Below are 22846 nucleotides of genomic sequence, written 5' to 3'. Positions count from 1 at the left end.
TAACTCCTCCCCACCCAGCCCCCCCCAGAAAAGATTTCAATTTTCATATATAACAAAGGTCACTCTCTTAATTCCCTCCTTACTTCCTCTCTTCTCTTTCATTCCCTTATTAATTCTTATCTATACTCTATATATTTTCCTTTAAATACAGATACATTCATGTACACACATATATACATACACACATATACACACACATACATATAGTTCGTGGTCATTTTTACTCTCGTTACATGTCTTCATCTCTCTGCCTGTTTTGTAGTTGTTCTGCAAATTTTCGTGCTTCCTCCGGATCCGAGAATAGTCTGTTTTGCTGCCCTGGAATAACTATTTTAAGTACCGTTGGGTACTTTAGCATAAATTTATATCCTTTTTTCCATAGGATCGTTTTTGCTGTATTAAACTCCTTTCTCTTCTTCAGGAGTTCAAAACTTATGTCTGGATAGAAAAATATTTTTTGACCTTTGTATTCCAGTGGCTTTTTGTCTTCTCTTATTTTCTTCATTGCTTTCTCCAATATATTTTCTCTTGTTGTATATCTTAAGAATTTTACTAAAATGGATCTTGTTTTTTGTTGTGGCTGTGGTTTCGGGGCTAATGTTCTATGTGCCCTTTCTATTTCCATCTCTTCCTGTAATTCTGGTCTTCCTCGGACCCTGGGGATCCAATCTTTTATAAATTCTCTCATATTCTTGCCTTCTTCATCTTCCTTAAGGCCCACTATCTTTATATTATTTCTTCTATTATAATTTTCCATTATATCTATCTTCTGAGCTAACAGCTCTTGTGTCTCTTTAACTTTTTTATTAGATTCTTCTAATTTCTTTTTTAAGTCCTCTACTTCCATTTCTATGGCTGTTTCTCATTCTTCCATCTTGTCCACTCTTTTTCCTATATCTGACATGACCATCTCTATTCTATTCATTTTTTCTGCACTTTTAATTCTTTTTATTTCACTAAATTCTTGTAATTGCCATTCTTTTACTGATTCCATATATTCTTTAAAAAAAATATATATCCATTGTCTTGCCTTTCCCTTCTTCTTCCATTTCTCTATGTTCTTTTTCTTCTTCTTACTCTGGGTTGGTCATCTGTTGTTTCCTTGTTTTCTTTTTACTCTTCTTTCTTGTTCTCGTTGTTTTCTGTGTTCTCTTCCTGCTGTTGTGTTGCAGCTGTCATCTCAGCTGTGGAGATCGACTCCTCAGCTGGTCCCCCCTTCTGTCAGTGTTTTTTTGTCATGCGCGTCGCGCATGCGCGGTTGCACACTTTTACCTGGCTCCAGGAGCCATTTTTGTAGTCCCGAGCTCGGGACTTCCACTGACCTTAGGGAGCAGGCTTCTCTCTCCGCGGCGGGCCTCCTCGGACAGGTAAGGCCTTCACCTTCTTCTTCTGACATTCTTTCTTCTTCTTTTCTTCCTGTTGCTTTCGACTTTTCTTTCTTCACTGCCATTTTCTTCCCACCTTTACTTTCACTTTGTTTTAATTTTTATTCTTGTGCCTTTGTGTTTAGTGTATTTTTTTTTAAAACTTTTCCGGAGAGGGCTGGAGTTTCCTGACTGGTCACTACTCCATCACATGACTCCTCCAGACCTTGCAAATTTTATTTACAATTAAATCTTTATTCTTGTCAACCCCTTTCTGAACCTTTCCCTCAGTCACTTTCGAAACTGAAGAATCATTGGATTCATTCACATCCTTTTGAAATCCAGTTTTGATTTCAAGTACAAAATCTTTCTGTTCTCTGTTTTCATGACTATCTAATATTTCCAAGCCCCTTTTCAACACTTTGTTCTCTGAATGCAATTGCACCAATTTATCAGTCACATGGTTCTTTATTCCATCAGTGCAATTTTCTATGTTCGCCAATTTTGTAGCATGTTGCAATATTTCTTCTTCGACTTTATCTGCTGTAATCTCCGAGCTACAAAAACTTTCAAATTTGTTCTCAGTCTTTTGTTTTAGTCCTCCCTCTGATTTAATTACACAGGAAAAATCACCAACAGTATTTGCAACATCTTCTAATTTCTTATTAAAATAATTCCTTCAATATTGTTTAGATGCCTTTGATTTATTTTCACATTGATCTTTTTTTTTCCTACAGAAGTGAATTTCTTTTGTGTTCACACAACTCATCAAATTTCACAACTGAAATCCTGTGAACCCTTGTATCGAACTGTTCCCAAGCAATATAATTATTTCCTTCTAAAGGTCCATTAATTGTCCAACCAAGCCAAATTTTAACAGCATAAGTTTAATCTCCCCTACTTTGTACATCTACTGGTTCCAAACCCTTTGGTACATTTGAACCAATCAGCATCTCTACCTCAGAATCAACTTGAGGGAGATAAACCTTCCACAAATAAGACAATTGATGACAAAAAAAACACTGACGGGAGGGGGGACCAGCTGAGGAGTCGATCTCCACAGCTGAGGATGACAGCTGCAACACAACAACAGGAAGAGAACACAGAAAACAATGAGAACAAGAAAGAAGTTGATATGTCATCATATTCTTCATCTAAGCCTCAAGATTTCATGATTCCAGTGCCGGCAATTTGTCTGGTTGCAGTTTGCTGTTCTAAGAGGAGTCATGTAGTTTTGCAAGCCAAGAGAAAAACATATGATTCTTTGGAGAGAGAGGGAGAGAATTCAGTTCAGCAGCTGGGACTGGAACATGACAAGCTGGCAGGCTTGTTGAAACTCCATTTTGAAAACGGGTTGTGAGTTCTGAGTTCAGCCTGTTGAAAACACTTGTAGTCCTTACAAGAGGAAATGGCTATCGAGAGTGTTTCTCCTGAAACAAGAGGAACTCTGTGGTGACCTGGATGAAGAGGTCATCATTTGGAAAACCCATGATGGAGCAACTTTTTTCAGCAAGACACTGAACTGGCTGATCGGAGGGAATCAATTTGTGTGGGTCCAATGAGCAACATATCCCTCTCTCTGAAACCAACAAGAACCTTCCTGAGCAGTAACCTTTAAGCACCAGAGCTTGGTGAAAATTCATAAATGTTAAATTCTGTGCACAGTATAAGAATTACCTAATACCAGTGACTTGGAAGAATGAGAAGTGAGATTGGACTGTGAATCAAAGAACTTTCCTGAACATATACACATTACATACATGTACACTTAGAATTAGAATGGGGTTGTTAGGTTAAGTTAAAAGTTGAAAGAAAATTAAAAACAACTTTTGTTATTTGTCTTGGTGAATTTCTATTGCTGCTGAGTTTTGGGGTCCTCTGGACTTGTAACAAAAGGGTTTGAATTTGGGATGGAAAATTCCAAAGACTGCCTTCAGGGCTTTTCACTAAGTATGCTTGAGACAGAAATTGGCAGATATTTGGATATTAAGGGAAACAAGGATGTGGGTAGTACAATAAATTGGGTTAGAGATCATCCAATATCTTACTGAATGGAGAAGATCTGAAGGATTGATTGCCCTACTTCAGATTCTAATTTTTTTTTATGTACAAGATCCAACACATCATCTTACAAATAGAAATTAGTTAATAAACAAAAAAAACTGAGCTCAGGGGTTTATTGCATCTTACCTTCATTCACTTTACAAGTCACTCAGCTATATGACAATCTTCAAATACATCAGCATTTTATACACACACACACACACACACACACACACACACACACACACACATTTTTTAATCATATGCTTGCCTTTCATAAATCACTGCTGAGGCATCTCTAGACTTGAATCTCTGTCGGTCGCTGGGAGCAAAAAAGTACTTTGTAAAATCCCCATTATCCTTTATTCAATCAACCAGAAACACAAGACTGCCGGCAAAAAAACATTTGGGGGAAAAAAAAATTTTTTTTTCAAATTAAATAAGAACAAATAAAGCTTTAAATAAAAGAGTATTTTTTAAAATATTTCTTTTGAGACCCCCCCCTTCCGTCAGTGTTTTTTTTGTCATGCGCATCGCGCATGCGCGACTCCTCGCACATGCGCGGTTGTGCACTTTTACCTGGCTCTGGGAACCAGTGACCAAGGTTCTAATTTACACCCAATTAACTTACATCCACAGTACATTTCAAATATTGGGAGGAAACCAGAGCCCCCGAGGGAAACCCACACAGACTCAGGGAAAACGTACAAACTCCTTACAGACAGTGTGGGATTCGAACCACAGTCTCAATCCCTGGCGCTGTAAGGTGTTGTGTTAGCCACTATGCTAACCATGCCGCCCAACACCATTGTAAATTGTAAAAGTAAATGTTTTCTGAAGCAACGCATTGCACCTTGGGAGCAAACATTTAATCAGTGGATTGCCCCAGTCATTCCCTGACCGCACCAGCAGCTGTTTGAATAAAGTCTCAATATAGTTGTGTTTAAATAAAATGGTGGCACCCAGGATGAAGAGCAGGCTGATACCACTTTGTACTGGGGTGACTCTCCCTATCCCTGCCTAGTTAGAGTCTTTTAAGTATATTATTAAGCATATTAGTAAGGCTTTACCTGCAAACTTGAGGAGGGGACTTAATTATGATAGCAGCACAGTTAGTGCAATGCTGATACAATGCTAGCTACTGGGATTCAAATTTAAAGGATGGTGCGGAGAGGCCTGACTGGGACACCTGCATGGAAGTGAGTCAGGTTGTCAGTGCAGAGAAGGTGTGCTGAGGGTCTGACCAGGGCACTTGCATGGAGGTGAATCGGGTTGCGCTGAGAGCCTGACCGGATGACAAGCTGGTCGATATTGCTTGTTGCTGGGGTGACTCTCCCAAAGTGTCTCCCTATCCCTGCCTAGTAAGAATCTATATATTTATTAGTATTAGTAGTAATTTATTTATCTATAAACTTGGGGAAAGGGAAGGGGTTAATTATGACGACGGCACTGTTAGTGTAGTGGCTAGCTCAACAATGTTACAGTGCCAGTGACCAAGGTTCTAATTTAAATTCTGCAAGTTATGGAAATTACTTGATTAAAGTAAACTTTACATAATTAAAGACTACAATATTGATTTTTTTAAAATTACTTTACATTTTGCACTGCTTTTGTCTTTTAAACGGTATTCTTAATGCAGATGCATTAGTTAGACATTGTGCGTCTCAGTCAGGCAGAAAATTAGCATTTCCAGCATCCGCAATTCCAGCAGGTGCCAGATAATGGAGATTTTACTACATTTGCAACTCTGGTGTTTGATCCTTTCTTGACCCAAACAGCACTTGCAATATAACAATTTTAACTGTCTCTTTCCTGAGTGATCCTCGACTACAGCAACATTCCGCCAGTCCTAATCAGTTATCAATTCATATCGTCAATAGGTCCATTAGTCAATCTGTTGATATCAGGTTTATTCTGATAATGCCTTATCCTTTATCTACGTCAGTGGTTCTCAACCTTGTTCTTTCCATTCACATACCACTTTAAGTAATCCCTATGCCATCAGTGCTTTGTGATTAGTAAGGGATTGGTTAAGGTGGTATGTGAGTGAGAAGGGAAGGTTGAGAATCACTGTCATAGACCCAATTGTTACTGAAATATTAAAACAGTAGTTTTCATCCTTTTTCTTTCACTCACATACCACCTTAAGCAATCCCTTACTAATCACAAAGCACCTATGGTTTAGGGAATACTTAAAGTGGTACGTGAGAGGAAAGAACAAGGTTGGGAACCATTGATCTAAATGCTACTTTCCTGGAATATTATCAAAACTTGCTTATTAATCACAGCTAACATCCTGTGTGGAATTTTACCAAGTACTAGACAGGGGTAATATTTCTGTAAGGTAACAATGACAAGCGGAAGCATTGTGTGCAGCTCCACCAGCAAGTTTGTCTCTTCTTTCGTAGCTGCTGATCATCTGATGGTTGTATAATATCTAGTTTCCATTTATTATACATGTAAATGTTTTGATGTGTTTCTGTTTCTAGTTTCTCACAGTTTGATTGTGAACTCAATGGCTTAAGACTCTTAAGACACTATTTCTTCCAAGTTATGAGGACAATCAAGCTGACACAACTTGAATCTTAAAGGCATCAATCACAAGAACCCACCACTGTGTAAGGAGTTTGTATGTTCTCCCAAGTTTGTATGGGTTTCTTCCCACATTCCAAAGATGTATGAGGTTAGGTTCATTGGTCACAAGTGTGTATTGGGTGGCATGGGCTGGAAGGGCTTGTTGCTACACTGTGCCTCTCAATTAAATTAAAAAGTAATTCTATCAACACACAGAAGTTCAGAACAATTCATACTGAAAAGTTATTTCAGCAGAATTGTGAATGAGTTCTCCCAAAGCTGTTGCATGAAAAATAGCTACAAAACCAGATGTACAGCTATAAGCCACAGAAAGTCATGCGATTTCTTAAGTGTGGAGGTGCAATTTTCACACCACCATCTACATTACGAAGAGATGGGAAAACAATCAATTCAGTTGCTGAATCAATACTCACTTCACTTGAATTCTGAGCAAGAAAGTCTCTTATGAGGAAATCTTTCATGTTTAAATAATGGGGACACATAACCTGCAAAGTCAAGAATGAAAATCTTTTGTCTGACTTGACTATCCCTTGGAAAGAGTTCTAAAATAATCCTAGATAAAGAGCACTGATCTCACAAACACAAATCCTTATGGACAACAGTCAAATATGAATGAATAGGTTAAAGAGTAAATACAAGTGTTAGGTAGAACAATATTTCTAAGGAAATTTTATTTCAAGGAAAGCACGTCTGAAACAATTTCAGATCATCTTCAGTGACAATGATTTGTCATCATATATTCAAACCTCAGCTGCAGTCGATTAATTTGTTTTCTTTAAACCTAATATTATTCAACAATCATAAAGCAGCATTTTTACGAGCCCAAAGGACCCCAAAACCCAGCAGCAATACATATTCACCACGACAAGTAGTTACTTAAACAAAAGTTGTTTTTAGTTATCTTTAAACATGAAAAGAGAATCTAACGTTAACTTATCTCTATTAACTTAACTAAACCCAACTTAACCCCCTTCTAATTCTAAGTGCACGAATATGCAATGTGTGTGTAAATTTAAGAAAAGTTCTTTGGTTCACATTTTAATCTCACTTCTCATTCTTCCAAGTTCTCTAGTTGCAGGTAATTCTTATACTGTGCACAGAATTTAACATGTATAAAGTTCACTAGGATTTGTTGCTCGAAAGATAAATGTTTACCACTCACGAAGGTTCTCGTAGGGTTTGCAGAGAGAGATTTGTTGTTCCAGGATTTCCACAACTAAGGTACCACCATTAGTCACCTCAATATCTTGCTGATGAAACTTGTCCCATCAGGGACAACTTGTCCCTTTCAGGCTATCACGGTGGTCCTTTCTGTTCCACTTATTCCAAGAGAAACATCAGACAGATAGCACTTCCAGCCATTCACCACTCTGGAGCTTTCAGTTTCAATTCCAACAAGCTTCCTGCTTGCTTCAGCTATCTCTCTCTGTCTCTCTCTCTCTCTCTCTCTCATCTGAGAGAGCAACTGACAGACAGAAAGCCCATGTGACTCTCTCACTTGCAAAACCCCTGACCTTCTCCAGCAAACAATAGGGGTTAGTCATTTGCTCCCATCTGTTGTTTTAGCTAAACAAGAACCCAGGGGTGACCTTTCTGTGAGCACTTTGTAGATCCTTGCAAACAGAAAACAAAAGTGTCTCCAGCCCAAGAAAATGGTCTATTCATTTTATTACATCATTTCAATTAGAACCTACTTGTGAAATGTGCATAGCATTCTCCATAGTTTCTGTAAAGTTCACTGAATATGAATTCTTCAGTATTTCAAATAAGGTCTGTTTTAAAATGTGTGTGTGTATGTAAGTAACCTACTCTAATTTTTCCAAATTCTCCCAAGATTTATCTACATTTCAAAATAAACAGGATGGGATACATTTTAAAATAAATGAAGACAAATTTGATGTGGAGCTATAGCGTAATTCAGCATGGAAATAAGCCCTTCAGCCCAAATTGCCTTCAATATCCAAAATGTCCCACCCTCATGAGTCCCAACAGCCAACGTTTGACCCATATCCCTCTCAACCTATCCTATCCATATATCTGCCCGATTTTTCTTCAATGTTGCAATGGTACTTGCCTCAACTACATCCTCCAGCAGCTCATTCCATAAATTCACCAACATCTATGTCAAAAAGTTACCATTCAGGTTCCTGTTAAATCCCTCTCTCTCCTTAACTTGAACATTTGCCATCTGGTTTCTGATTGCCCTATTCTGGGCAAAATACTCTGTGTTCACCCGATCGATTCTTATGATCCTGTACACTTCTCTGAGATCACCCCTCATTCTCTTTGGCTCCGAAATAAAGCCCCAGTTTGCGCAACTTCTCCCTACTGCTCAAGCCTACAAGTCCTGGCAATGTCCTCGCAAATCTTCTCTGCACACTCTCCAATTTAACGATATTTTTCCTGTAGCATGGTAATCAAAACTGAACAAAATACTTCAAATGGGGTCCCACCAATATTATACAACTGCAATATGACTTCTCAACTTCATTATTCTAAGTAATGAAGGCCAATGTGCCAAAAACCTTCTTGACCACCCTATCTCTGACACCATGTTCAACATAACATGGCTACATTTGTTCTTTTAAAAAAGTACATTAGACATGGATATCCTAAGCAGTGACAATTTTGCAACTAGATTTGGTGTTCCAAAGCACATAACTTCAGACCGTGGAGCACAATTCACCTCTGAATTATGGTCTGCCCTTGCGCACTTTTGTGGCACACACCTGCACCGCACCATACCATCCATAGTCCAACGGCCGTGTGGAACATTTCCATCGGCAACTAAAGTCTGCACTTAAAGCCCAACTCACCGGTCTCAACTGGGTCAATGAGTTGCCATGGGTTCTACTGGGAGTTCACATGGCCCCAAAGGAGGATTTGTCTGCATCATCTGCAGCGATGGTTTATGATACGATCCTTACGGTTCCAGGGGACATGCATTTTGCAACCAATTCTGACCTCGATGTCCTTCAGCAGCTTCGGCGTGGTATCACTAGTAGGAAACCTGTTCCTACCAACTGGCATAGAACCCCTGAACAACATGTGCCCCTACCGCTCCTGGATGCTGATTTTGTTTTTGTACACAGACAGGTCCCAGGAATGCCATTACAACGACCATATGAGGGTCCTTTCTATGTGATTAAGAGGGATGGGGTTGTTTTTACTTTGGACATTGGGGTGCATTCACAGTTGTTTAGTGTAGACAGACTCAAACGGATGGCTGCGTACTCACCTAATGGACTGCACGCGAGAGATACTGAGTGACAAGGAACACCACTTTGAGGTGTTGAGTCTCCTGCCGGAAGGCGTGGTACACTTACAAGGCTCAATTTAAACCTGCCGGTCCCGTGGATCAGCAGTAAACTCGTAGTGACTTCCCACCTTGTCCTGTGGAGCCTGGGACATGCAGTATATAAAAGAAGCTTGTAAACTCTGAATAAATCAGTCTTGAGTTGACTAATCTGGCATGTGTTTGAATTACTTTAGTAGCTCTACCATAGTAGCCACTACCTAATGATATTTCTATAACAAAAATCATATGGGCATATGGGTGAGGTTGAGGAATGAGAAAGGTGTGACCACACTGATAGGGTTTTATTATAGACCGGCCAAAAGTCAGAGAGAATGGGAGGAGCAAATCTGGAGAGAGAGAGAGAGAGAGAGTGTGCGCAAGAAGCAGAAAGTTGTTTTAATTCCTTATTCATATTGACTGGGACTCCCAAACTGTAAAAGCCCTGGATAGCTTGGAGTTTGTCAAATGTGTCCAGGAAAATTTTCTAAATCAATATATAGAGGCGCAATACTTGATACCCATTAAGGGACAAGACAGGTATGTGTAGGTGAATATTTTGGGTCCAGTAACCATTATGTAATTCTTTCTTTGGCTTGGCTTCGCGGATGAAGATTTATGGAGGGGTAAAGTCCACGTCAGCTGCAGGCTCGTTTGTGGCTGACATGTCTGATGCGGGACAGGCAGACACGGTTGCAGCGGTTGCAAGGGAAAATTGGTTGGTTGGGGTTGGGTGTTGGGTTTTTCCTCCTTTGTCTTTTGACAGTGAGGTGGGCTCTGCGGTCTTCTTCAAAGGAGGTTGCTGCCCGCCGAACTGTGAGGCGCCAAGATGCACAGTTTGAGGCGATATCAGCCCACTGGCGGTGGTCAATATGGCAGGCACCAAGAGATTTCTATAGGCAGTCCTTGTACATCTTCTTTGGTGCACCTCTGTCTCGGTGGCCAAGTGGAGAACTCGCCATATAACACGATCTTGGGAAGGCGATGGTCCTCCATTCTGGAGACGTGACCTACCCAGCGCAGTTTGATCTTCAGCAGCGTGGATTCGATGCTGTCGGCCTCTGCCATCTCGAATACTTCGATGTTGGAGATGAAGTCGCTCCAATGAATGTTGAGGATGGAGCGGAGACAACGCTGGTGGAAGCGTTCTAGGAGCCATAGGTTATGCCAGTAAAGGACCCATGATTCAGAGCCGAACAGGAGTGTGGGTATGACAACAGCTCTGTATACGCTAATCTTTGTGAGGTTTTTCAGTTGGTTGTTTTTCCAGACTCTTTCGTGTAGTCTTCCAAAGGCGCTATTTGCCTTGGCGAGTCTGTTGTCTATCTCGTTGTCGAATCTTGCATCCGATGAAATGGTGCAGCCGAGATAGGTAAACTGGTTGACCGTTTTGAGTTTTGTGTGCCCAATGGAGATGTACATGGTGGGGAGCTGGCTGATGGAGGACCTCAGTTTTCTTCAGGCTGACTTCCAGGCCAAACATTTTGGCAGTTTCCGCAAAACAGGACGTCAAGCGCTGAAGAGCTGGCTCTGAATGGGCAACTAAAGCTGCATCGTCTGCAAAGAGTTGTTCACGGACAAGTTGCTCTTGTGTCTTGTTGTGAGCTTGCAGGCGCCTCAGATTGAAGAGACTGCCATCCGTGCGGTACAGGATGTAAACAGCATCTTCATTGTTGAGGTCTTTCATGGCTTGTTTCAGCATCATGCTGAAGAAGATTGAAAAGAGGGTTGGTGTGAGAACGCAGCCTTGCTTCACGCCATTGTTAATGGAGAAGGGTTCAGAGAGCTCATTGCTGTATCTGACCCGACCTTGTTGGTTTTCGTGCAGTTGGATAACCATGATGAGGAACTTTGGGGGGCATTCGAGGCGCTCTAGTATTTGCCAAAGACCTTTCCTACTCAAGGTGTCGAAGGCTTTGATGAGGTCAACAAAGGAGATGTAGAGTCCTTTGTTTTGTTCTCTGCACTTTTATTGGAGCTGTCTGAGGGCAAGGACCACGTCTGTAGTTCCTCTGTTTGCGCGAAAGCCGAACTATGATTCTGGGAGAACATTTTCGGCGACACTAGGTATTATTCTATTTAGGAGAATCCTAGCGAAGATTTTGCTTGGAATGGAGAGCAGCGTAATTCCCCTGTAGTTTGAGCAGTCTGATTTCTCGCCTTTGTTTTTGTACAGGGTGATGATGATGGCATCACGAAGGTCCTGAGGCAGCTTTCCTTGGTCCCAGCAGAGCTTGAAAAACTCATGCAGTTTGGCATGCAGAGTTTTGCCGCCAGCCTTCCAGACCTCTGGGGGGGATTCCATCCATACCTGCTGCTTTACCACTTTTCAGTTGTTCAATTGCCTTAGATGTCTCTTCCCGGATGAGGACCTCATCCAGCTCTAGCCTTAAGGGCTATTGAGGGAGCTGGAGCAGGGCGGATTCTTGGACTGAGCGGTTGGCACTGAATTGAGATTGGAAGTGTTCTGACCATCGGTTGAGGATGGAGATCTTGTCGCTGAGGAGGACTTTGCCGTATGAGCTGCGCAGCGGGCTTTGGACTTGGGGTGAGGGGCCGTACACAGCCTTTACCCCTGAAGTCGCCAAGGTCCGCGCTGAGCTGGGTTCGTTTGGCGAGGCTAGCCCACTACTCATTTTGGATCTCCCGGAGTTTGCGCTGAAGATGGCTGCATGCGCGACAGAAGGCTCGTTTCTTCTCTGGCCAGGATGGCTTTGCAAGGTGAGCCTGGTGGGCAGATCGCTTCTTTGCCAGCAGCTCCTGGATTTCCTGGTTGTTTTCGTTGAACCAGTCCTTGTTTTTCCTGGAGGAGAAGCCCAGTACCTCTTCAGTGGATTGCCAGAGGGTTTCAGGGGACGAGTCCGTGAGGCGGATTGCATCCGAGCTTTGCTTTGAGGTTTGCCTGGAAGTTTCCTCTCACTTCGTCTGACTGCAAGTTTCCAACATTGAACCTCTTTCTGGGGGCTTTACTGTTCCTGGACTTTGGCTTGAAGTGAAGGTTGAGCTTGCAGCGAACCAGCCGGTGGTCAGTGTGGCATTCCGCGCAGGGCATGACCTTGGTGTGGAGCACATCTCGTTTGTCTCTTTTTCGTACCAGGACGTAGTCCAGGAGGTGCTAGTGTTTGGGTCGGGGATGCATCCAGGTAGTCTTCAGGCTGTCCCTCTGCTGAAAAAGGGTGTTTGTAATGACAAGCCGCTGTTCTGCGCAGAGCTCCAACAGGAGGCGCCCGTTGTCGTTGCACTTGCCGACACCATGCTTGCCCAGGATTCCTGGCCAGGTTTCTGAGTCTTTGCCGACGCGATCGTTGAAGTCGCCAAGGATGACAACCTTTTCAGCTGTAGGGGTGCATTGAATGAGGTTGCGTCGATCAGTGTAGAACTTGTCCTTTTCTGCTGGTTCCGCCTGGAGGGTTGATGAGGGTGATGCAACGCTTGTTTTGAAGGGGGAGTCGCATGGACATGATCCGGTCCGAGTGGCCTGTCGGGAGGTTTTCGAGTTTGGAGGCAATGGAGTTCTTGACCATGAAGCCTACACCAGATAGGCATCGTTCATCCATAGGCTTGCCAGACCAGTAGAGTGTGTAGCCCGCGCCGCGTTCTTGGAGGCTGCCTACATCTGCAAGGCTAATTATAGAAAAGGACAAGTCTGGTCCTCGTTGGGATTCGAAATTGGAGAAAAGCAAATTTTGTGGAAATGAGAAGGGATCTTGGAAGAGTGGATTGGGGAAGGTTGTTTTCTGGCAAGAGCATGTGGATGACCTTCAAAAGGCGAAATCTTGAGAGTGCAGAGTTAGCATGTTCCTGTTAGGATTAAAGGCAAAGTTAACAGGCATAGGGAACCCTGGTTTTCAGGGGATATTGGTGATCTGGTTAAAAAGAGAAGAATTTGGAAGGTATATGCAACAAGGAGGAAATGACGTACTTGAGGAGTATAGAAAATGCAAGAAAATACTCGAGGATCAGCGTGGTCAACTATGTGTGGAACCTCACGCAGTGGAGGAGACCAAACAAATTTTTTGCATCAGTATTTACTCAGGAAACTGGCATAGTGTATAAGGAAGGAAGGGAAACAAAGAGAAGGATCATTGAACATATGGAGATTAAGAAGGAAGAGGTTTTTGCTGCCTTACAGCGAATAAAATTAGATAAATCACCCGGGCCAGAAATTATCTTCTCTCGGACCTTGAGGGAGATGAGTGTAGAAATTGCAGGGGCTCTGGCTGATATATTCAAAATGTCCTTAGTCACGTGTGAGGTGCCAGAGGATTGGAGGGTAGCTCATGTTGTCCCATTATTTAAAAAAAACTCCAAAAATAAACCAGGTAATTATAGGTCAGTAGTAGGTAAATTATTGGAAGGAGTTCTGAGAGATAGGATATGTAGGTATTTGGACAGTCATGGGCTGATTAAGGACAGTCAATATGGCTGACTGTGTGATATGTCATGTTTAATGAATCTTGTAGAGTTTTTTGAAGAGGTTACCAAGAAGGCAGATGAAGAAAAGGCTGCGGATATTGTCTAAATGTACTTTAGTAATGCCTTTGACAAGGTCCCACATGGAGGTTAGTTCAGAAGGTTATGACACTAGGCATCCATGGAGAGGTTGTAAACTGGATTCATAATTGGCTGGGTGGGGAAAAAATACAGAGTGGTAGTGGATGGTTGCTTCTGAGACTGGAGGCCTGTGAGTAGTGGTGTGCCCAAGGGATCTGTGTTGGGACCATTGTGGTTTGTTGTATATATCAATGATCTGGATGATGTGGTGAATTGGATCAACAAGTTTGCTGATGACACAAAGATAGGAGGTGTAAGTAGCGAGGAACATTTTCAAAGCCGGTAGAGGGATCAGGACCAACTGGGAGAATGGGCCAAAAAAAAAATTGGATAAGAAGTTTAAAGCAGACAAATGTGAGGTGATGCATTTTGGAAGGGCAAACCAAGGTAGGACATACACAGTAGGGCACTGAGTAGTGCAGAGGAACAGAGAGAAAGCTTTTGGCATCTTAGCCTTTATAAATCAAAGTACTGAGTATAGGAATTGGGATGTTATGTTGAAGTTGTTTAAGATGTTAGTGAGCCAAATGTGAAATATTGTTTGGAGTTCTGGTCACCTAAGTTCCAGAAGGATATCAATAAAATTGAAAGAGTGCAGAGAAAATTTACTTGGACATTGCTGGGTCTTCAGGAGTTGAGTTACAGGGTAAGATTTAACAGGCTAGGACTTTATTCCTTGGAGTGAAGAAGAATGGGGGAAATTTGACAGAGGTTTACAAGATTATGAGAGGATGTGAATAGGTTTTTTCCAATTAGATTGTGGGAGATAAATATGAGAGGTCATAGTTTTAAGCGGAAAGAGGAAAAGTCTTCATTCAGAGAATGGTGGGAGTGTGGAATGGGCTACTATCTGGTGTGCTGAATGTGGCCTTGATCATGTTTTACGAATTCATTGGATAGATGCATGGATGGGAGAGGTCTGGAGGGTTATAGAATGGGAGCAGGTCAATGAGACTAGCAAAATAATGGTCAGCACAGACTAGAGGGCCAAATGGCCTGTCTTCTGTGCTGTGGCGTTCTATAATTCCATGTTTCTACTGAAGGTAAGCAGCAACTCAGGGTAAAAAAAAATAGAGCTAACGTTTCAGATGAATGACTCATATGCATCTTCCTAACTTTTTTGCCAGTTTATAGTTTTGGTGCTCGTGCCTAGTACACTCAAAGTTATCCTTGCAAAAAGAAAGCAGCAATTAATTTCATTGGTATCAAGAAGAGTGCCAAGCTAAGAGCAGTTTTAAATTGTATTTATCAATAATTCAACACTATTTTATCAATGAAGAAAATTGAGGTTGGCTTATTTTCTGCACTTTTTCTTGCTAAGTGAATATCATGGAGAAACTGAGCACTCATTCTCCCCACTCAACTACAGCTTGCATTTCAGTCTTTAGTTTATACAAAACTATTTGCATTAATTGAAAATTAAGACAATTTATATGCTGCAAGTAGAATGATTTGAACTGATTCAGTACCATACTTTGAGACAAACTTCATGAATAAAATTACCACTGCCCATTTCTTTCATTTATTACATTAAAATAAAAATTACAAGAAATTGTGAATGTTACAACAGAACAGGATAGATTTTTTAAAATTTTAGACATACATCACAACAACAGGCCCTTCCAGGCCCTGAGCCCATGCCACTCAAAAACATCAATTAATTTACAACCTCCGTACGTTTTTGAAAGGTGGGAAGAAATCGAAGCCTCTGGATGAAACCTATGCAGATCATTGGGAGAAAGTACAAGCTCTTTGCAAACTGTGCTGGATTTGAACCGAGGTCATTGGCACTGTAATATTGTTGCCCCCAGAAAGAGGTTCAATGTTGGAAAACTGCAGTCAGACGAAGCGAGAGGAAACTTCCAGGCAAACCTCAAAGCAAAGCTCGACGTTGCAACCCGCCTCACGGACCCGTCCCCTGAAACCCTCTGGGATCAGTTGAAGACTACCATACTGCAATCCACTGAAGAGGTACTGAGCTTCTCCTCCAGGAAAAACAAGGACTGGTTTGACGAAAACAGCCAGGAAATCCAGGAGCTGCTGGCAAAGAAGCGAGCTGCCCACCAGGCTCACCTTACAAAGCCGTCCTGTCCAGAGAAGAAACAAGCCTTCCGTCGCGCATGCAGCCATCTTCAGCGCAAACTCCGGGGGATCCAAAATGAGTGGTGGACTAGCCTCGCCAAACGAACACAGCTCAGCGCGGACATTGGCGACTTCAGGGGTTTCTACGAGGCTCTAAAGGCTGTGTACGGCCCCTCACCCCAAGTCCAAAGCCCGCTGCGCAGCTCAGACGGCAAAGTCCTCCTCAGCGACAAGATCTCCATCCTCAACCGATGGTCAGAACACTTCCAATCTCTTTTCAGTACCAACCGCTCAGTCCAAGATTCCGCCCTGCTCCAGCTCCCTCAACAGCCCCTAAGGCTAGAGCTGGATGAGGTTCCCACCCTGGATGAGACATATAAGGCAATCGAACAACTGAAAAGTGGCAAAGCAGCAGGTATGGATGGAATCCCCCCAGAAGTCTGGAAGGCTGGCGGCAAAACTCTGCATGCCAAACTGCATGAGTTTTTCAAGCTTTGTTGGGACCAAGGTAAACTGCCTCAGGATCTTCGTGATGCCACCATCATCACCCTGTACAAAAACAAAGGCGAGAAATCAGACTGCTCAAACTACAGGGGAATCACGTTGCTCTCCATTGCAGGCAAAATCTTCGCTAGGATTCTACTGGATAGAATGGTGCCTAGTGTCGCTGAGAATATTCTCCCAGAATCACAGTGCGGCTTTCGCGCAAACAGAGGAACCACTGACATGGTCTTTGCCCTCAGACAGCTCCAAGAAAAGTGCAGAGAACAGGGCGGGGGACTCTGCATCACCTTTGTTGGCCTCACCAAAGCCTTCGACACCGTGAGCAGGAAAGGGCTTTGGCAAATACTAGAGCGCATCGGATGTCCCCCAAAGTTCCTCAACATGATTGTCCAACTGCACGAAAACCAACAAGGTCGGGTCAGATACAGCAATGAGCTCTCTGAACCCTTCTCCTTTGACGGTGGCGTGAAGCGGGGCTGTGTTCTCGCGCCAACCCTCTTTTCAATCTTCTTCAGCATGATGCTGAACCAAGCCATGAAGGACCCCAACAATGAAGACGCTGTTTACATCCGGTACCGCACGGATGGCAGTCTCTTCAATCTGAGGCGCCTGCAAGCTCACACCAAGACACAAGAGAAACTTGTCCGTGAACTACTCTTTGCAGATGATGCCGCTTTAGTTGCCCATTCAGAGCCAGCTCTTCAGCGCTTGACGTCCTGCTTTGCGGAAACTGCCAAAATGTTTGGCCTGGAAGTCAGCCTGAAGAAAACTGAGGTCCTCCATCAGCCAGCTCCCCACCATGACTACCAGCCCCCCCACATCTCCATCGGGCACACAAAACTCAAAACGGTCAACCAGTTTACCTATCTCGGCTGCACTATTTCATCAGATGCAAGGATCGACAATGAGATAGACAACAGACTCGCCAAGGCAAATAGCGCCTTTGGAAGACTACACAAAAGAGTCTGGAGAAACAACCAACTGAAAAACCTCACAAAGATAAGCGTATACAGAGCCGTTGTCATACCCACACTCCTGTTCGGCTCCGAATCATGGGTCCTCTACCGGCACCACCTACGGCTCCTAGAACGCTTCCACCAGCGTTGTCTCCGCTCCATCCTCAACATCCATTGGAGCGCTCACACCCCTAACGTCGAGGTACTCGAGATGGCAGAGGTCGACAGCATCGAGTCCACGCTGCTGAAGATCCAGCTGCGCTGGATGGGTCACGTCTCCAGAATGGAGGACCATCGCCTTCCCAAGATCGTATTATATGGCGAGCTCTCCACTGGCCACCGTGACAGAGGTGCACCAAAGAAAAGGTACAAGGACTGCCTAAAGAAATCTCTTGGTGCCTGCCACATTGACCACCGCCAGTGGGCTGATAACGCCTCAAACCGTGCATCTTGGCGCCTCACAGTTTGGCGGGCAGCAGCCTCCTTTGAAGAAGACCGCAGAGCCTACCTCACTGACAAAAGGCAAAGGAGGAAAAACCCAACACCCAACCCCAACCAACCAATTTTCCCTTGCAACCGCTGCAATCGTGTCTGCCTGTCCCGCATCGGACTGGTCAGCCACAAACGAGCCTGCAGCTGACGTGGACTTTTTACCCCCTCCATAAATCTTCGTCCGCGAAGCCAAGCCAAAGATTGTTGCACTAACAATACTTTGAAAATGTCAATTTTTTCTAAATTTTTTACTTTTGTTTCATGAAACAGTCATTACACCTAAAAAGAGCGAACAACTTTATACAAATTAATCTCATCATCACCCAGTCACGATTGAACCAAAAGCTGAAAAGGAGTTGAAATATGGGGCTATTTGAGTGCAGAAGACAACAACTTGAAATGAAAAGTTAGTATTCAACAAGTACAGTTAAGTTAGAAAGACATTTGATAGACTTAACAGCAAAGGGGAGGGTGCAGCCTTTGTTGAAGCTGAGGATGCTGGCAATCAAGAGATATCGTAAGGTGCAGAACATCTACTATAATTTCCAATTGAAGGTAACAAGTGGAAGTTCTTAACACATTATTCTGAATTTGCTGCCAACTGTTAGGTCTTCCTTAAAAAAAACAAAACTATCCACAAACAATTTTTCACACCTGCTTTTTGGAATTGGGATTAACAATTTCCAATACATTAGTAAACACAGCACCTATGCTTTTGTACCAGATAAAATCTAACTTGTGGAATAGATTTTAATTGACCCTTCTCTACCGTTTATACTGATAATCCGTAAATGCTCTTTTCAACTTTAATCGATTGCTACCTGACGAGTTTGTAGTACACCAAAGATTTGGAAAATCACTCTCGTCAAAATCTCCAGATATTTTTAGATTCCAATTCCCTCCACTCCAAGCATTAAGCAACAGTATTTAAATGTTATCTGCTGGAAAAAAACACTCAAAGCTCTAGAAACATAAAGCATGAAGTAAAATAGCCAAGGGTGAAATAGTTATTTTCAAAATAGATTTAGTTTCAGAAATCATTATCAAATGGCAATTCGTGGGCCGAAGAGTACATATTTGAAAACAGTATTGCTTTATTACTTACAGTCTCTCAAGATATCTCTGTCCAGCAAATGAGTTATTCTTCAACTCCTTTAATTTGTTGTTGCTGAGGATCCTGTCATAAACAAAAGCAAAATTAAAATACCAGTCCAAAGTACCCACTAACTGATATGACATATTATTGTGCATTTCAGTAATTCGTGTTAAAGCTACACATGATGTAGTGCTTGTCCAAACTAGCCGCATTTCCTTTGCTCCATTTTTTTTCCACACCACTCCTACTTTGCTGTAATGTTCAAAAGTGGTAATAACACACTATTAACTAAAGGCCTTCTGAGATCATGGTGCACTGGAATAGATCCCATCAGCTAAATACTCTTCAGCATGCTGTAACAGTCAGGTACGACCACTGTAATCCTTACCCTTAATTGTATTCAGACAAGAATGCAATACAGTTGTGATATCTAATATCAATAATATTCTATTATTGTCATATAATACTACATGTTTTAGAACGTAACATACATGAATTTCTAACTTTTGTCTACCATAAGGTACACAGAATAGCCACTTTGTCCAGCAACCCACACAGAAATTTACAGCACTGGTATTCCCAGATTGTCTCCCCTCCAACTACTGACCAGTCCTGCGTCTGCTTAGCTTCCAGTATCAGACAATCCCAAGCATATTCAGGCTATTAGGTGACATTTCCACCAATACATTTTCCCCATAGTAAACAGTAATTAGATTAAATATACAGCTTGTTAAAAGATGTGTTTTAGTACTGTCAAAATATTTCTATCGTCTTCTCCAGCCTCACTTTACCAAGCTTTAGATGTCATCACTTGTTCACTGAGCCCAGATGCCTGCACATTCTTCTGGTACCGTTTTAGTCATTTAGTATTTTACCCAGACATTTCTAATGAATTTGTAATCCTATACCACTCATTATTATCACAGCTCTGCATGCGTTATTTTTATTATTGCATCATGAGAGTTCTCATCCAACAACTCACCAAATTGTTTTTGACTCACTGTGAATGTGAATCTGCCAACTCCCATAGTTGCCACAGTAGCAAGCCTTCTATTTTTTTTAAATAGCTCTTACATTCAGTGTTTTTACTTTCTCAGGAGTTTGTGGAGGTTTGGTATGACATTGGAAAACCTTTGGAAACTTCCAGAGATGTGTGGTGACCAGCTGTGTCACAGCCTGATGTGGGGGCACCAATACCTCTGAGCATACAGCCCTACAAAAGGTAGTGAACACAGCCCACCATCGAGAAAATCTGCGTGAAACACTGCTGTTGGAGAGCAGCAGTAATCATCAAGGATCGACACCACCCAGGACATGCTCTGTTCTCACTGCTGCCATCAAGAAAGAGGTACAGGTGCCACAAGACTCATACTGCCAGGTTCAGGAGTACTGGCTACCTCCCCACCATCAGGATCCTAAACAACAAACTCAACCGAAGATCATTTAAGGACTTTTTCATTACACATTATTTATTATTGAATATTTATTTTCAGTATTGCAGTTTGTTTGCACTCCTTTCTTCTCAGCAGGTTACACAGCTTTCTTTATGTAGCAAATATATATAACCAATGTTTCAGGCCTGAGCCCTTTGTCAAGGTACTAGCAAAGCGCAAGCAGGTCCCTGAATAAAATAGTGGCGGGGAGGGACAGGGGAAGAGCACAGCCCCACAGGCAAGAGGCAATAGATGGATAATGGTGTAGCAGAAGAGAAAAAATGCTGGTAAGTGGTGGGGAGGGGATAGCTCTCTAAATAGAGTGGGAAGGGGGTGGGGAGACGTAGATAAGGAGACAAGGATGTGTGTGAGTGAGTGCGAGAGAGCGCTAACAGAAACCAGAAAAGTTGATGTTAATGTCTTCTGTTTGGAGAGTCTAGATAGATTGAGGTGATGTTCCTCAAATTGAGGGTGGCTTTATTTTATCAGTGCATAAGGCCATGGAAAGTCATGTAAGCTTAGGAGAGTTATTTCCTGCTTAAAGTCAATTCTGGATATTTGTCTGATCATTTTGCAATTGGATCCAGACTATTTCATGATCTGGAGATGCTAGGCGAGAACAATACAATTATTGCTACTTCTAATTTGCTGGTGTCCATGCTTCTCTTACTGTTAGCAATTCTTCTTGTAACTTCACCAATCTGATAACTTCATTTTTGTTGCTCATGGCACACTGCATACATCAAGACTGAAGAATCTGCATGACCATAAGGTTACAGATAATGTGACTATACAAGTCTGTCAGTTTTCAATCAATCCTACTTCATAGGATTTAGAGTTTGTCACAGACTCACTCATTTTTGACGGTTTCCTAATGTTTTCCCTCCCATGAACAGGCCCATGGTACACGAAATACACAAATGACTACTGCATTGCTGGAAATGACAGAACAATTCTCATTATGTTTAACTTGACTATAATACTTATGAAGCAATGCGAAATTAAAGTGTTTGGACTCATGAAAGTATTTGTGCTAAGTATATAATCAGAGTTCAATGGTGAGATAGTCAATTAACAAAAGTAGTTTGCCACTTCTCTAATCTGAGCAAACAAATGTCAAATAGAATTTCTAAAAAAATGGCATGGTTAGCGCAACGCTGTTGCAGCGACCCGGGTTCGATTCTGGCACTATTGTAAGGCATATGTACATTCTCCCCATGTCAGCATGGGTTTCCTCCAGGTGCTCTAGTTTCCTCCCATACTTCAAGACATACAGGAGTTGTAGATTAATTGGGTGTAATTGGGCAGAAGAGCCCAATTTTCAGTAAAATGAAAGACTGCATCAAAATACCTTTCCACTGACACTCCACGCCCTCCCTCCGATTCTCACTTTAGACTATGACCATAGGAGCAGTAGGACATTCGGCCCTTCAAGTCTGCGCCGCCATTCCATCATGTGCTGATCCATTCTCACACTCACTCCTACTCCTCTGCCTTCTCCTCATAACCTTTGATGCCTTGACTATTTAGATACCTATTCATTTCTGCCTTAAATATACCCATCATCCTGGACTCCACAGCCACACATAGTAGTAAATTCCAAAGGTTCACCACTCTCTGGCTCAAGAAATTCCTCTGTAAAATTTGCGCCCTTCAATCCTGAAATTGTCCTCCACTCCCTTACCATGGGAAACAACTTTGCCACATCTACTGTATTCTAGGATATGCTGTCCCACTGAGACCCACTCTATAGCAAGTACCTGGGCAGTAATGACAAAACTAACAAAAAATCTTTTGTGTCTTCGTCTGGGCCAGAAAGGAAAATACAAAAAAAGCAAGAAAATAGACTGGTGAATTTAATGTCTTTTAGAAATACATATCTGTGATCACAACACAAGACAGAGCAACACTGAGGGTGTTATCATTTGTTGGATCAAAAATGTCCAAAGATTTCAGAGCGGGAGTGAGGGCTGAGAAGGAAATGCCCACATCATGTCAACGTGCAATTTTCACAATTTGAGTTAAAACTTTGAACTGAATGCTTTCAAATCAGATGAGTACCTAATTAAACAAACAACTATAAAGATAGGAAGACAGATCAAATAATCCTTCTCTCAACAATGAAAACAAGTTGTGTTTGGAATTTAGAGTTTGCTCAAAATTGAGATGATAAACACACAAATTACAGTCTGTGTCATAAAATTACTGTGATCCACTATTCAAAAATTCCAGTTTCCAAAGTTCACCAGGGCCCTGGCTCCCCTTCGGCTCACCAGGACCCTAGCCCCCACACTTCCCTTTGGCTCACTGGGATCCTGGCTCCCAAAAACCTCACCAGGGATAAATAAAGATGCCTCCACTTTGCTTATAAACAGTCTTGGTTAGTCACTTCAAAATAAAAGGCAGTTGAAAGCTCTCCTAACCAGAAAATA

General features: G+C 42.2%; 1 protein-coding gene across 3 annotated transcripts in view; it reads right to left on the bottom strand.

The window, feature by feature from the left end:
* The window catches only part of adgra3 (adhesion G protein-coupled receptor A3), a 164497-nt gene that overhangs the window by 65519 nt on the left and 76132 nt on the right, over positions 1–22846 (bottom strand). For all 3 annotated transcript variants that reach the window (XM_069925069.1, XM_069925068.1, XM_069925070.1), the window contains one exon: positions 18991–19062. In XM_069925069.1, the coding sequence (XP_069781170.1) occupies positions 18991–19062 (72 nt within the window). The remainder of the gene's footprint in view (positions 1–18990; positions 19063–22846) is intronic.

The sequence above is a fragment of the Narcine bancroftii genome, chromosome 3 (genome assembly GCF_036971445.1).
Source record: "Narcine bancroftii isolate sNarBan1 chromosome 3, sNarBan1.hap1, whole genome shotgun sequence".
In the NCBI taxonomy this organism is placed as follows: Eukaryota; Metazoa; Chordata; class Chondrichthyes; order Torpediniformes; family Narcinidae; genus Narcine; species Narcine bancroftii.
The sequence above is the reverse complement of the archived record's forward strand: the minus strand, read 5'-3'. Positions and strand labels throughout refer to the sequence as shown.